The sequence below is a fragment of the Rhynchophorus ferrugineus genome, unplaced genomic scaffold (assembly GCF_030347505.1).
Source record: "Rhynchophorus ferrugineus isolate W39M unplaced genomic scaffold, kcgeb_rfMv2 rfM6, whole genome shotgun sequence".
NCBI classification, from domain to species: domain Eukaryota; kingdom Metazoa; phylum Arthropoda; class Insecta; order Coleoptera; family Curculionidae; genus Rhynchophorus; species Rhynchophorus ferrugineus.
Window position 1 is genome coordinate 12,069,511 of NW_027472585.1, and position 13,187 is coordinate 12,082,697.

A 13,187-nucleotide genomic window follows, 5' to 3' on the forward strand; every position below is an offset into this window, starting at 1 on the left:
TAAATTCAAAATATATCTAAATGTATCTTAGTTAAGATTCCTTAAGAGAGTGTAATGAGTTGGAAATTCATTCAATATAGGTTCTATTAAGGAAATAAATACCCTTAAAATAGCAATTGCATTTTTAACTCATGATACTGTAACAAATATTTTCTATAACACTTTAAATTGGCCAATGACATATTGTGATCGCAGCGCTCTTTTAACACTTCCCTAACGTCGAATTTCTATTTTTTCTATGCTGGGAGTTGCTGATACTAATACACAAGTTTCCAGTATCTGCACGTCTTCGAAAGATTTGTTGTCCATCTAGTAATTGAACTTTCATTTTCCTTCCCCTCCATGTATTCCATGGAGATGCAGCTTTAACAGCAGATATTCCTAGTCATTATGTAGTATAGTTTTCGTAATACCTTGGACGCTAAAAATAATAATCGAAAAATAATCTTTAGTCCTATAGTAACCTTTTGAATATACCATATACCATGTTTTATAAAAGGTTATGAATTAAATGCATTGCTTAACAATTATTTAGATATTCGTGAATATCCTATTTGGATCTTAATTAATAATAATTGATTAAAATCAAGTCTGCTGAAGGCCTTTTTGGTAGTCATCATTTGTTATTTTTTTAGAAACATAATTCTAATTAATTTCTAATATATAATTTGGGTTTTATTCTCTATTCGCAATATTTTAAATATGTTTCTCGATTCTTTAGCTGATAATTTCACGTAGTTAAATATTCTTAAGCGTAATTTACCTAAAGTGCTGTGCCAAGTTATTTTGTTTATTGTGTATTTGAAGATAAATTAGTATTATTAGATGTTAGTTTTATTTTCCAGTGAAATGTAATAAAACTATAGGCATCCGAGTAAAGAGTAATTGTAAATATACAATCTGTACCCAGTATATTTACTGTTTTTAGTTTTTTACTTTTAGGTACTTTTTTCTTAACCTGGAATGTTCAGTCTTGGATCTGTTATTAAGCTAATAAATTATATTATAAAAATATTATATATATATATATATATATATATATATATATATATATATATATATATATATATTATGACCTATATTTGCAATATTTATTCTTTGTTAATTTTAGTATTTTTTTTTAATGATAAATAACACTATCAATATCAATTCCAATAAATAATTCTCCTAATTTATAAGTTTCAACCATTATCCTAAAGTTAGGTAAAATATGGGATGTAAGTGTGATTTTTACATAACAATATTTGTTTGTCTTATATAATCAACCGAAACAACACAGGGAAGGGTAGGGAGATAATATATGCACATTGAATCTACAGCATGGAATTTCAAGGAAGTTGGTGTCTATATGCAAACTGATTCATCAGATATATATCAGGCAAAAGAAAAGAAAAGTTAGACACTCACCGGAGGGGATTTTTTGAATCAGTCACAAGGTCGCCTGAATACAAACGAGCCATGTTTATTGCATCATTTTAACGTTTATTCTTAGCAAACTGAATAAAATGATTCAACTGTGAATTTGATAAGATATTTGGATGAAGGTAGTGAAATAACTTCGAATATGTTATGTTGAAGACCAAGAGATTTTTCTATTAGAAAAAAATACCAATTTTTAACTAGACCAATGAAAATAAACGCGCGACAAAGTGTGTCATACACAAGCGAAATCCTGACGTATTCTCAGCCTCAGTCATGCTGCCTAATGACCAGTAATGACCGACGGGGTCGCTATCGGCGCATCGACGTCGTGCGCCGCATTACGCAGTTGGTCGGCGTCTTTGATGTGCCTCCCATGGAGGCGCGGCCGTCTCTTTGCCGGTAGGGGGCGCAGCGGGCGACCACCGGTACCGTCATGCCCCGTCCCAACCCGTATGGTGAGCTATTGGATTTCAGCTATTCGCGATTCCGTTTTCGTATGTTCCCAGAAGGATGGTGGGTGCCACGAGATCGGTCAGTTGAATAAATAAACATAACGTAATACACGAGAAATTGTCTTAATTCTTCGGCTTGAATTAAAGTTAAAATTAAAATTATTTTAAATAATTACATCGAGATGTTTTGGTTATGTTACTGTGAATGATGAAATGTTAAAATGGCTTTGAATTTTTAATTTTACTGTAGGAGAATAGATAGTAGAAGTTATTGAACAAACTGTTGATCCTTTGAAGCAAGGGGAATTTTAATTTCAATTTCGATCCTCCTTTATATTGCAGATGTTATTTATGTGATATTTTTTATATATTTTTAAAATTAGAAAGTTTGAAGCTGTAGTAAAATGAAACAACAATGATTTTAATATCTTTCTGGAAGCAATCAGTGCATCTAGTAGTTTCACTTTGTTGACAAGAAGATCTTTTTATTTTATTAATATATAAAAATGTGATATCACATCATTCATTATCATCTTGTGTTTTGTAAAGATATCCTGTAAGTTTAAACATTAGATAATATAGAGTAAATATATCTTAAGCTGTATATATTAGCGATGTCGGCCACCGACAGGAAAAATATCCACATTTCACAAAAGATATGTCGATATTTTTAATGAAAAAAATTAAAAAGTAGCGATATTTTTAACAAACCTTTAAAGTTAAAGTACTAAAATGCACTAAATCTTCAATATTAAGTATCAATTTTAAAGACTTATTAAATATAATTAAATTAAAATGTACAAGGAATTAAATTTTTGAAAAAATATCTATATATCGGCTTAAAATATCAATATTTTTTAAAAATATTTATTAAAGTAAAGTAGGTTATTTGTGGTAATGTACACTTTTTTGCAAAGTAACTGATGTTATAATCTATTCAAAGTTGTTTTGTACATTTGTAAATTTGTGACGTCAAAACGTCGCAACGTTGCCGCATTAACTCTGAGTTTTAGTTCAGTTTGGCTTTGACATAGAACAAAATTCTAATCTAAATGAAATAATTGAACAAAAATGTTATCAAATATAATTTATTTTAACGTTATAATACATCTAAAAACTACAGTTAATTATACAGACACAATAGTTTATAGGTTAGAGTTATAACCTCTTATCACTATTGCGTTCAAGAATTTTGCATACGTCTGACAACCGGACGACTTTTTCAGGCTTATTTGTTTACGTGTTCGAACTAGTCAGACAGCATTGTATCTCTTTTTATCTAGAATAAAATGAGAAGGAAAATATTGTTTGATTCTAAAACGAATTTACAAATTGTGACAGGCAATACATTAAACGTCTTGATGACTTATGTACAAAAAATGAATGTACTTTGAATAGACTATATGTAGCTAAACCTAACTGCTGTCGATTTGATACTCTTATGGTAGTGAGATAATGAGCAGATTAGGATAGAGCATCTCATGAAATACTAACGTAGTAAGAAAGATGTGCACCTATATTAAAGCTTATATAAGTAAATGGGCGGTTTCCTAATTTATTTTCATATACCTGTTCGATTCAGTTATAAAAAATGGTTTTAATTTGTTGAAACATGAGCATGCACTTACATAGTAGCTATTTTAGGCACGAAAGTTTGTGATTAAAAAAGATTACCATTCTACTTAATTCAGGATGGTTTCTTCTTGTGCAGTCATCCATATAGAGAAACCAGAATGTAATCTGGAAACTCGGATCTCGCGAGATATCGGGTATTTCTTGGAACAACTGCGTTGTTTTTATTCGAAAGATGAAAGCAGGATAAAACATGCATGTATGTGGTTAAGTAAGTCACAATACAGTCCTTTATAATAATTTACTCATCCTTTGTTCTCTTACACTCATCTTTTGCTTCGGTCCACCATCTCGCTAACCCAGCCTATCCACAGTTAGTGCGGCTTGGGATACACGCAAAAAAGGTTGTTTCAGAGCCTCTTATAATTCCGTATGATTCTGAGCAGGGTTTAGCCATGTTTAAATGAAAATGAACTGAATAATGTTGAAAGGAATCAAAACGATTTTCATCTGAGTGGACATCAAATGGTGACAGGCCTATTTTGAGTCAAAAGATAAGTAGTTCTACAAAAGTGGTATTAAAATGTTACAGTGGTGCTGAAATCATTGTGGGATAGATTAAGACAATTTTGAACAAAAAAATAACGCGTTTTCTTTGCTACGGCCGTGACTTTTCAGCTCATGTGTTTTGTTATATTTCAGTGTATTGTACGCTTTGCTCTGTGACGCTGTGTTATTAATAATATATACAAAACATGGTCAAATCTCTTCGGTGGACAGGAATAGTGAGCGAAACCCTATGTTAATTAGCGGACAATATAAAACTACCGCAGCAAAAGGGACAATAGAACTCAACACTCTTTTAAGTAATAGTGTTTCGATAAAAACAGTACGAGGAGCTCCATATAGCTGACATACATACTAACGCTACGCTGAAATAGAAATGTTGTAACCTTCATAAAAGCTGTACACTTGATTAGAATAATACGGACAAACGCATCAAATGTAGTCGATAGCGATTTCCATTGATGGTTTTATATTATTAAATATTGCCCAAGAAACTACTAGCGACCGATTACGAGCAATGGGGAAATCCAAAAGATGGGAGGCCCGACGAATATTATAAAGGCTTGTGACTAGATAATATAAAACTACCCCAGCAAAAAGGACAGTAGAACTCAAGACTCATTTGAGCACTATGGTTTCGATAAAAACAGTGCAATGGGAGCTCCATAAAGCTGACATGCAAGAATTGTGGTTACGATCAAGAGAAGTCAAGATCAATCCCAAGAAAACTTGGCCATCGTAATTGCCCGAGGGCGGTAATATCGTGGTATTCAGCTGGTCTTTTCATTCACATCACTGGCCGGATTACTGCGAGTGAATCTCTCAACTTCCTCATTAATGAAATTCTTATTATGACTAACTAGTATATTGCTGGTAAATACTGCCACATTACAAGATGATAATATGCCCATACACACTGTCTAATATGTTCAGTTGTCCTAGTACCAAACATCTTTCCTAGCGATTACAATCGGCAGACCCCAACATAATTGAACAGTCATGAGGTGTCTTGGGGCAGAGAAGGAGGAGCATATTTCCATCTCCAATATTAGTGAAGCTATTGGTGGGTGGTTTGGTAACAAGAATGGGTCAAAATTTTACACAACTTTTTTAAAAGCAAATGTTGGCAAAATAAAAATAAATAAATAAAGCAAAATAAATATTATATATGTATATGTCAGGTGTTCATATTATTTTATCCATTCTCTCAAAACATCTGAAAAACAAACAAATATTAGATTGTTAACGATGCCTTATCAACGGGCCTGGGACATTTGGACTAATCTCAAACTGGTCGCAAATGAATCACAACGATTTTATTTACCCTAGTATCATAGGAGGCCGGGTGATCTCAGGATTTGAGTTGGCCAGCGCAGTTGCACGTCGATAAATCATCGCATGTTCGAAACCTGAGTCAGCGATACTGGCCTCGAACAAAGCGAATTTGATATCGAATCCTGCGACTGATTAATAAAATGCGAACGCGCGATTAAAACCGTTCCGCAGGAAAAAAATCGCCACTAGTTCAGGAATGCCTAAAAGTACGTGCGACAGCAGGAAACGTAAATAACAATAACGACGCGAGATTATACGTTATTTGTCATCCGAGAGTCGCACTTATCTCGGGCATATGCTGCTGGCTATGCGTTTCTAGGAAAAGGCACTAATCGAATTATATGTATCTGGGGCACATTGGGTCTTAATTATGCGCTTATCGAAAGAAAAGCGTATTAATTTTTACGATTTTAATTATATTCAGCAGTCTGTAAGACCGCGCTGCAAAAGTCCCGAGATAATGCAGATAGTGCAACGCGACGGACTTGGAAGTCGCAGTTGGCGGCGGCAGTTTTTTTTTTCGTTTCGGTTCGTTTTATTCCGCTTGCATGTAGTGATGACCAAGCTTCCGTCCAATGATGAAAGAATCTTTCGTTTATTGTAAGCCATTAGTATCGATTTAAATTTGCCAAGGAAATATTTAAGTATCTTGACAATTGGAAACGAGATCACAATTTTCGTTCAGTTTTAACTGATTTACTTTACTTTACTTTTCATCAATTAGGTGACTAAACTTTTTATAATATCGGGCGCTTCTAAAATCTAACACTAGCACGAATATTAAGCCTATAAATTAGTTTTGTATTGTCCATCGATAGCTGCTACTTTTTTCTATCTTGCTGACAATTTACGTATTCTATCTAAAAAAAAACTATGTATAGTCTATTCATTTTTTTTAGTAATGGATCATGGATATTAGTGACGTCGAAATATTGCAATGTTGCCGAATTAACTTTGAGTTTTAGTTCAGTTTGGCTTTGACATACAAAACAATTCTAATTGCTACTGTACTCAACTCTGACATAATGAACGTACAAGAGCTGATGTGTGATGTATGACATGTGCACACGGTACAAAGAGAAGGTAATGCACGACGTATCACTGTATGTCCTAACACAAACAATAATTGCGTGTAATGAGATTAAGGGAAGTAACGCGCGAGCCCTTGCCACTAAATTCTCAAATAAATAAACAGTTCAGTTGCTATCATGCACTCACTTATCCAGCTCCAGCTCTGAAGAACGTGCAATGCGTACAAGGGAAAAAGCCAAAAGCAACACGCTAGATACGCTGCCACCAAGAGCCAGCAAAAACCACTTTCGGTGGCGTTTATGTATTCTTTAAGTTATCTATAGGTCGTAACTACACATCAGTAAGTTTGGCCACTTTGGCGTTAGTTTTTGGTTCGTAAAATAGTTATAATTTATATTTACAATTGCAATCATAAAGCTATTATCTTTGGTTTGCCATCATTTAAGAATTATGGGGAATATACGACGATTCAAAGAAATAATAAAATAGAGTAGAATAAAATAGATAACATTAAATGGATACATAAATAAGTAAGTAGAGGATAATGAATAGAGAAAATATAAAGAAATAAAACTGTCCATGAATCCACCCCTTTTTGGTTTCCTCATAAGAAGTGAAGCACTGCTCAAATACGTCACGACTCGTAGTGTGGAACAAGTAGTAATCAAAAGGAGAAAATTAAGAATACAGCAGACCCATTTTAATATTTCCAAGTATATTTTCACCGGTTTTGTGTGATTCATATATGATCTGATCAAGCGTTGTTATACTGAAGATTAACATTGTTGTGTCTTTATTCGTATTCCGGCCGATTTTTTGGACAATACTCGACACAAACGCATCAATTGTAGTCGATGACGATTTTTGCTGTTCAGAACTCTCTATTTGATATAAAAATCACCAATTTTAAAACGTCTAAACCAATATTCGCATGTTGAAATGAACGAATAATGGTCGCCGTAAGCTTCACACAGCGTTCAATGACCTTTAGCCGCCTATTACTTCAAATTAACAAGTAAAATTTTCCGCAAATGCGATTTGCTCTGTACAAATCAAAATATTTTTGGCGCACTGAAAAAATGTTTATTTTGACGAAATGACACATACTGAAAAATGAATTTGAGGGAGTGAGGCTTCAACATGAAATTGATTACAAACGTACCGGATGTGGTTTAATGTACAGCACCATCTGTTGTACATTCTTCAATATGAATTTATTGGCCGATAAAAAATACTTAGTTATTTTTTTATTATTTAATTATTACATTGTTACTAGTCGTTTCCATTTAACCTACAATATGTCTTTATGATAAGTATACCCATCGTCCCTATCTCAGTCTCTGGTGAGATAATGTTTATACATGTCACTGCTGTATTTTTATTATGCACCTCACTGCACAACACCACACAAAATCAGATGATTTGATTCTTTTCAGTCTGTGTCCTGTTAAGGTGGTATCCAGAAGCTGCAATACTTCAATATTCTCATGAGAATGGAGTCTTTCGTCATGCCCCTTGTAATTCTCTTTATTTTTTAACTGACTGTCCTATAGTATTTAGGTGCGCCCACAATACCTTTCAGGACTTTGTTCTGAAAAATTTGTATTTTATATATGTTACTCTTTGCAGAACATCCCCATAATTGAACTCCGTATGTCCATATAGGTTTTAGTATTTGCTTATATAATAGCAATTTATTATGTACTGATAATTGTGATATTAAAAAATTCAGCAGTGACATGTATACACATTATTTCACCATTGACTGAGTTAGAGCCGATGGGTCCTCCTGGTTATATATCTAGATTTAAGTTAGCATAAAGACAAATTGTAGGTTAGACGGAAACGACTAGTAACAATATATTAGTTAAATAATAAAAAAATGTACTGATAATTGTGATTTTCTTTCAATTAGCCAGTACATTTTCCTACATTTCAATTCCAGTTCTTTTCTTCTTTATAAGTTCCTTCCAAAGATGTTTTGCATCAAGATTCATTCCGAGATACTTAGCGTTGTTGCTGTATGGAATGGATAGTATTATTTAATGTTATTGGTGCTTGTACGGTCTGTTTATAGACTTAGTTTTTTGACACATAGTTCAATTTTTCATTTAATGGAAGTCATTGATATCGATTTAATTTGCCATGTAGAGTGCAATTTATGAATTCAATATAATGATTTGAGTATGTTTACATATTGAATAGAAATGGCTCTAGCTTCTTCATCTTGGCCCCCGAATATTCTCAAAATTCGAACGCATTTATTTGTTAAAATCTATATGAAGTTATTTGGGAAGATTTATGACAATTTTGGTTCAATATTGTATTTAACTGAGCGATTTTTCAGTTCGATCAAAGTTTGTTTTTACGCATTCTCGAATATAATTCTGCACTCTTTAGAATCGAATTTGAACACTTACATTAAATATGTAAATGAACCGAAGATTGTTAATTTCGCAATAAATTATAAGCGTGCCAAATAATGTAAATCATTTAACCTTTTATATAATAAAATGAACTCATTTTTTCAAACCTTAGTTCAGTTTACTTTTTCGTTTTTAACTTTCTCTTATTTTCTACTCTATACCACCATTTTATTTGACCATAGATCCAATGATTGAAGAATATGTTATATTTGGTACATTGTGACTAATTGTTACCGACTAACATAAAATTTCGCTTTGGTATAGCTTAAATCTAATCATTTATCTGGGAGACTAATCAGAAGGACCATCAGCCCTAACTTAGTCTCTAGTCTAATAATGTTTGTGTTTTAACACTACTTTTTTACACAAAATCAAATGGTTTGATTCTTTTGAGTGTGTATCTGTTCCGATGTTATCCAATAGTTGCAGCACTTTGATATTAACCTGATTCTGCCTTCATTTTTCCTCTTGATTCCGTAACTGTCGTTATCTGAAGGTCTCAGAGTAAGAAATCAGTTCTATAGTATTTCGGTGCACCGACTATGCTTCTTCGGACTTCGCTTTTTGTGGAACACCCCATAATTGGATTCTGTATATCTATATAGGTTTTATCATGTGTTTGTATAATATGTATGATTTTCTTTCATTTAGCTAATATCAACGAAGTTTTGCATCAGGATTCAACCCGAGTTACTTAGCGTTATTGCTATATGGAATGATAATATTATTTATTGTTATTGGCGTTTGTGTGGCCTAATTAAAGGTAAACTGCACATGCACAGATTTACTTTGGTTAATTTTTGTTTTCCAGGTTTGGGTCTATTATATTGTCATTGGCCTGTTGTAGCTTTCGGTCTTCTTTTTCGCTTTTGTCTCCGACAGCAAGAATCGTAGTATCGTCAATTAATGTAGCCATCGTAATCTTTTTTATTTGTCCTATATCACATGTGTGAAGTAGTAAAAGTAGGTAAAAAAATGGTCCCAATACACTTTCATGTAGTATACCTACTTTAGGTTTTATTGTAGAGTAGGCTTCCTTATGTTTTAACTCTGATTTTCTGTTGCTTATGGACGGAGCCGTCGTACCAAATTTTATAGAAGTATGTTTAATTCATAGACAATTTTTCAATGACACCTGTTTTAATAAACCCAACCTGGTAAGTTGGTATTAGGGTTTTTCTCAGTATTTCTTTCTAAATAAAAATTAGTACAAATGTATATATTTAACTTTGTAATTAGTATTTTTACTTACACGAATTTGTAAGTGTTATTAAAGAAATATATAATTGATTAACGGAAAACATTATTGAATATATTGTAATTATTTTTTATAACGTCTTTATTAGATATCCTTAGTACAATCTTAATTATAAGTTAATTTATTACTACATTTCATTTGTACTTGGATTAATTCACAACTTACTACAGCTACTTGCTTACACTTAGCAAGACGAGTGCGAGAAAATAGATCAATATGTATTCCTCAATTATAAAATTATAATAACTTATAGCTATAGTTTACACTAAAGGTAAATACTTTATATAATTTCGTATGGTTGGGTTCGCTTCAATCTCCTGATATCCTGCGCGCTGTCCAGCAGTTGTATTGCTTCCACGTTAGTATGATTTAGTAATCCTCTTTCGTGTTTCAAGGCGAAATCTGGGATAACTTCGCAAATCCCTTTGATTTCCAGGTCATCGTGCAGTTCTTCGTTGGTTACGTAGCTTTATAATTGTCTAACCAGTATTGTTGTTTTGTTTTAGTTCTAATGTGTTTTGCTTTTTGTCTAATATGATGTTAATATTGTAATAATTAATAAATAAAATTATTTCGCGTTAAATAGCATTAAATTTTGATCTGCTAGGCGCCGGCACGAGATCTTATGTGACTTTTGAGAAAATTTTTAGAATGTCACAATGTTTATACGTACTTACCGACTTTGACCAAATTTAGGGTGATATGACTGGACTATTTGATTCATTGGGACCTAAACAAGTATATTCGTTTTGAGAATAATTGTTAATTACTAATATAGTTAATAGTTACTGTCATTTCATATTACTAACGTTCTGTTTCTGTTCTTTTCAGGGTGCTCAGTGAAAACGATAAGAAACCCTTCATCGAGGAGGCCGAAAGACTGCGCGTCATCCACAAACGCGAACATCCGGATTACAAGTACCAACCGAGACGTCGGAAACCCACCAAAGCATCAGACCCGAACCAGCAGATGGCCCACGGCCAGAACTCCGCCTTCTCCCGCCCGCTCAAGCAGGAAGATTCACCGTGCAGCCCGAGGAGTCACAGTTCCACCAGCCCCTCCACTTGCTCCTCTCAACCGAACAGTCCTCAAATCAACCCGCATCAATTGCTGAAGTCCTGCGATCCGCACGCCTTGGATTTGGACACTTATCACAGGTTGCCGGATTTGGATGACGGGAGCTACGCGATTTACGGAGCCGAAGAAGGTTTGGACAGCAGCGATCTGGATCAGTATTTACCGTCCGATGTGCCGTATAATTACGCTAGTTGTCATAAAAATGCTCAACATCAGGAGGAGAGCAACAATAATTACAAAGCAAAAAGACTCTGTACCGAAGGGACGGTACCACCTCAGGAAAGCTTTGACGAATCTCATTATAACAGGTATCACGAGCTGCAGTCAACGTCTGTCATCAAAAACGAACGATACGCCCATAATAATTCCTCGTCATCTTATCCTTACCAATCAGGTATTGCACCAAGCGCATATTACGCTGGCAACAGTCAGTACGTGCCTTCTTATCAGTATATGCCGCAAAGATCCTTATTTGGTGGTGGTTCCTTAACAGGTAACTTTAGTTCTTTGGAGGGCAGTGCGGTTACAGACACTTGGACCAATCCCTACAACTTATAAAACGAAATCTGTGATTTTAAGAATCTGTGAATCTGCACAAACGATCTACCAAATCATTTTTACTGTATTCGTTTATATATTCAGTTAAAGAATTACCGAATCGTTAACCAAACTTCACATGAGTGATCACTGACATTCTTTGACAAAATGTTTAATGTGTCATTATAGTTAATTGTAAACAATATAAATAATCAGCTATATGATATAAAATGACACTGCCTAAGAGACAGATCGATACAGAATGTATTTTTCGACAATATATACAGTTTTAACTAATATCATTGTTATAAAAAATGATCTTGTTTAGATGCATGTAAATTTGAACAAAACTTGATAGTTTTTCCTCGACAGTAAAAACATGGAATCTCATTAAAAAGTGACAGATTGATTACGACCAAACTGATTTTTATGGTTCGCTATAAAAGTTTGTAGCGTTTCCCTAGTTTGTGTCGAATTTAAAATAGTGGAAACGTTTTTTTTTATTTTACGAACTCTGTTCATTTATTTCCTTTATTATTATTATGGTTTATTATTACTTCAGTTAGAATCTCTATATAGGTATTGCGGTAACCTATGACTTAAGTAATACACTGTTTTAAGTGTATATCTATATTATTAATTAGTTGTTTAAGGATTAGATTATATTGTTATTATTAAAAATGTAAATAAATATTTTTGTATTTCCATGATATTTGTGTTTATTTTTATATCATTTACATATCACATCACTGTGATAAGTAAAACGTAAAAATTCCTCCCCTGGAACTATAACCGATAACATTTGTTGTTCTTTTCATAATGATAATGTCTTATCAGATATCATTGTTTCGTAGAGACATTTTTACTAAAAGTTCTGTTCTTGTTGTTGATCGCCTTATTTACCTGATTTGGTTCCATCAGGTTTTCTGCCTCCTTTTTAAACTTAAGGAATATATTTGAGTTGATTGATTAGAATAGATCGAATAAGGCCATTTCAGAAACCCTGTTTGAAAGACTTATATTTTTTTAGTTAAAATTAAAAATTTCAAAGAGTTAGGGAAAGTAGAAAACCAATTTATCACCAGTCTATAACTTCTATTTCTTAAAATTTATAGATATACTCTAAATAAATTACGAGAAAGTATTATATAAAGTTGTTGTGAAATGTTTCGAATAGAGAATATAAATAATATATTAACGTTGAAATACTTCTTAAGAAGGTCTATTAAAACAGCGACGTCCCGACAATAAGCGTTGTCTCTACGACGTCTACGTTTATGCATTTTACTTGTCCATCGTTCAGTCTTAAAAGAAACCCTTGCACGTGGCCCTGTTTCTTCGAATATGCAGTCCATAGCCAGTTGTGTAATATATCATAGATACGCCTTCTAATCTTTCTAAATCCAAATTGATATCCTAACCTTTAAACGATATGTATCAATTAACGTTGTGAACTATCGACTGAAAACAGTCGATAGTCGCAAAACAGTCGATAGTTAAAAAAATAG

General features: G+C 33.3%; 1 protein-coding gene across 1 annotated transcript in view; it reads left to right on the plus strand.

Annotated features, from left to right (window-relative positions):
* Positions 1-12,391, plus strand: part of LOC143199184 (transcription factor Sox-9-B) — a 49,666-nt gene extending 37,275 nt beyond the window's left edge. The window contains exon 3 of the mRNA XM_076409009.1: positions 10,896-12,391. Coding sequence (XP_076265124.1) covers positions 10,896-11,700 — 805 coding nt within the window. The 3' untranslated portion in view covers positions 11,701-12,391. The remainder of the gene's footprint in view (positions 1-10,895) is intronic.
* The last annotated feature ends 796 nt before the right edge of the window (positions 12,392-13,187 follow it).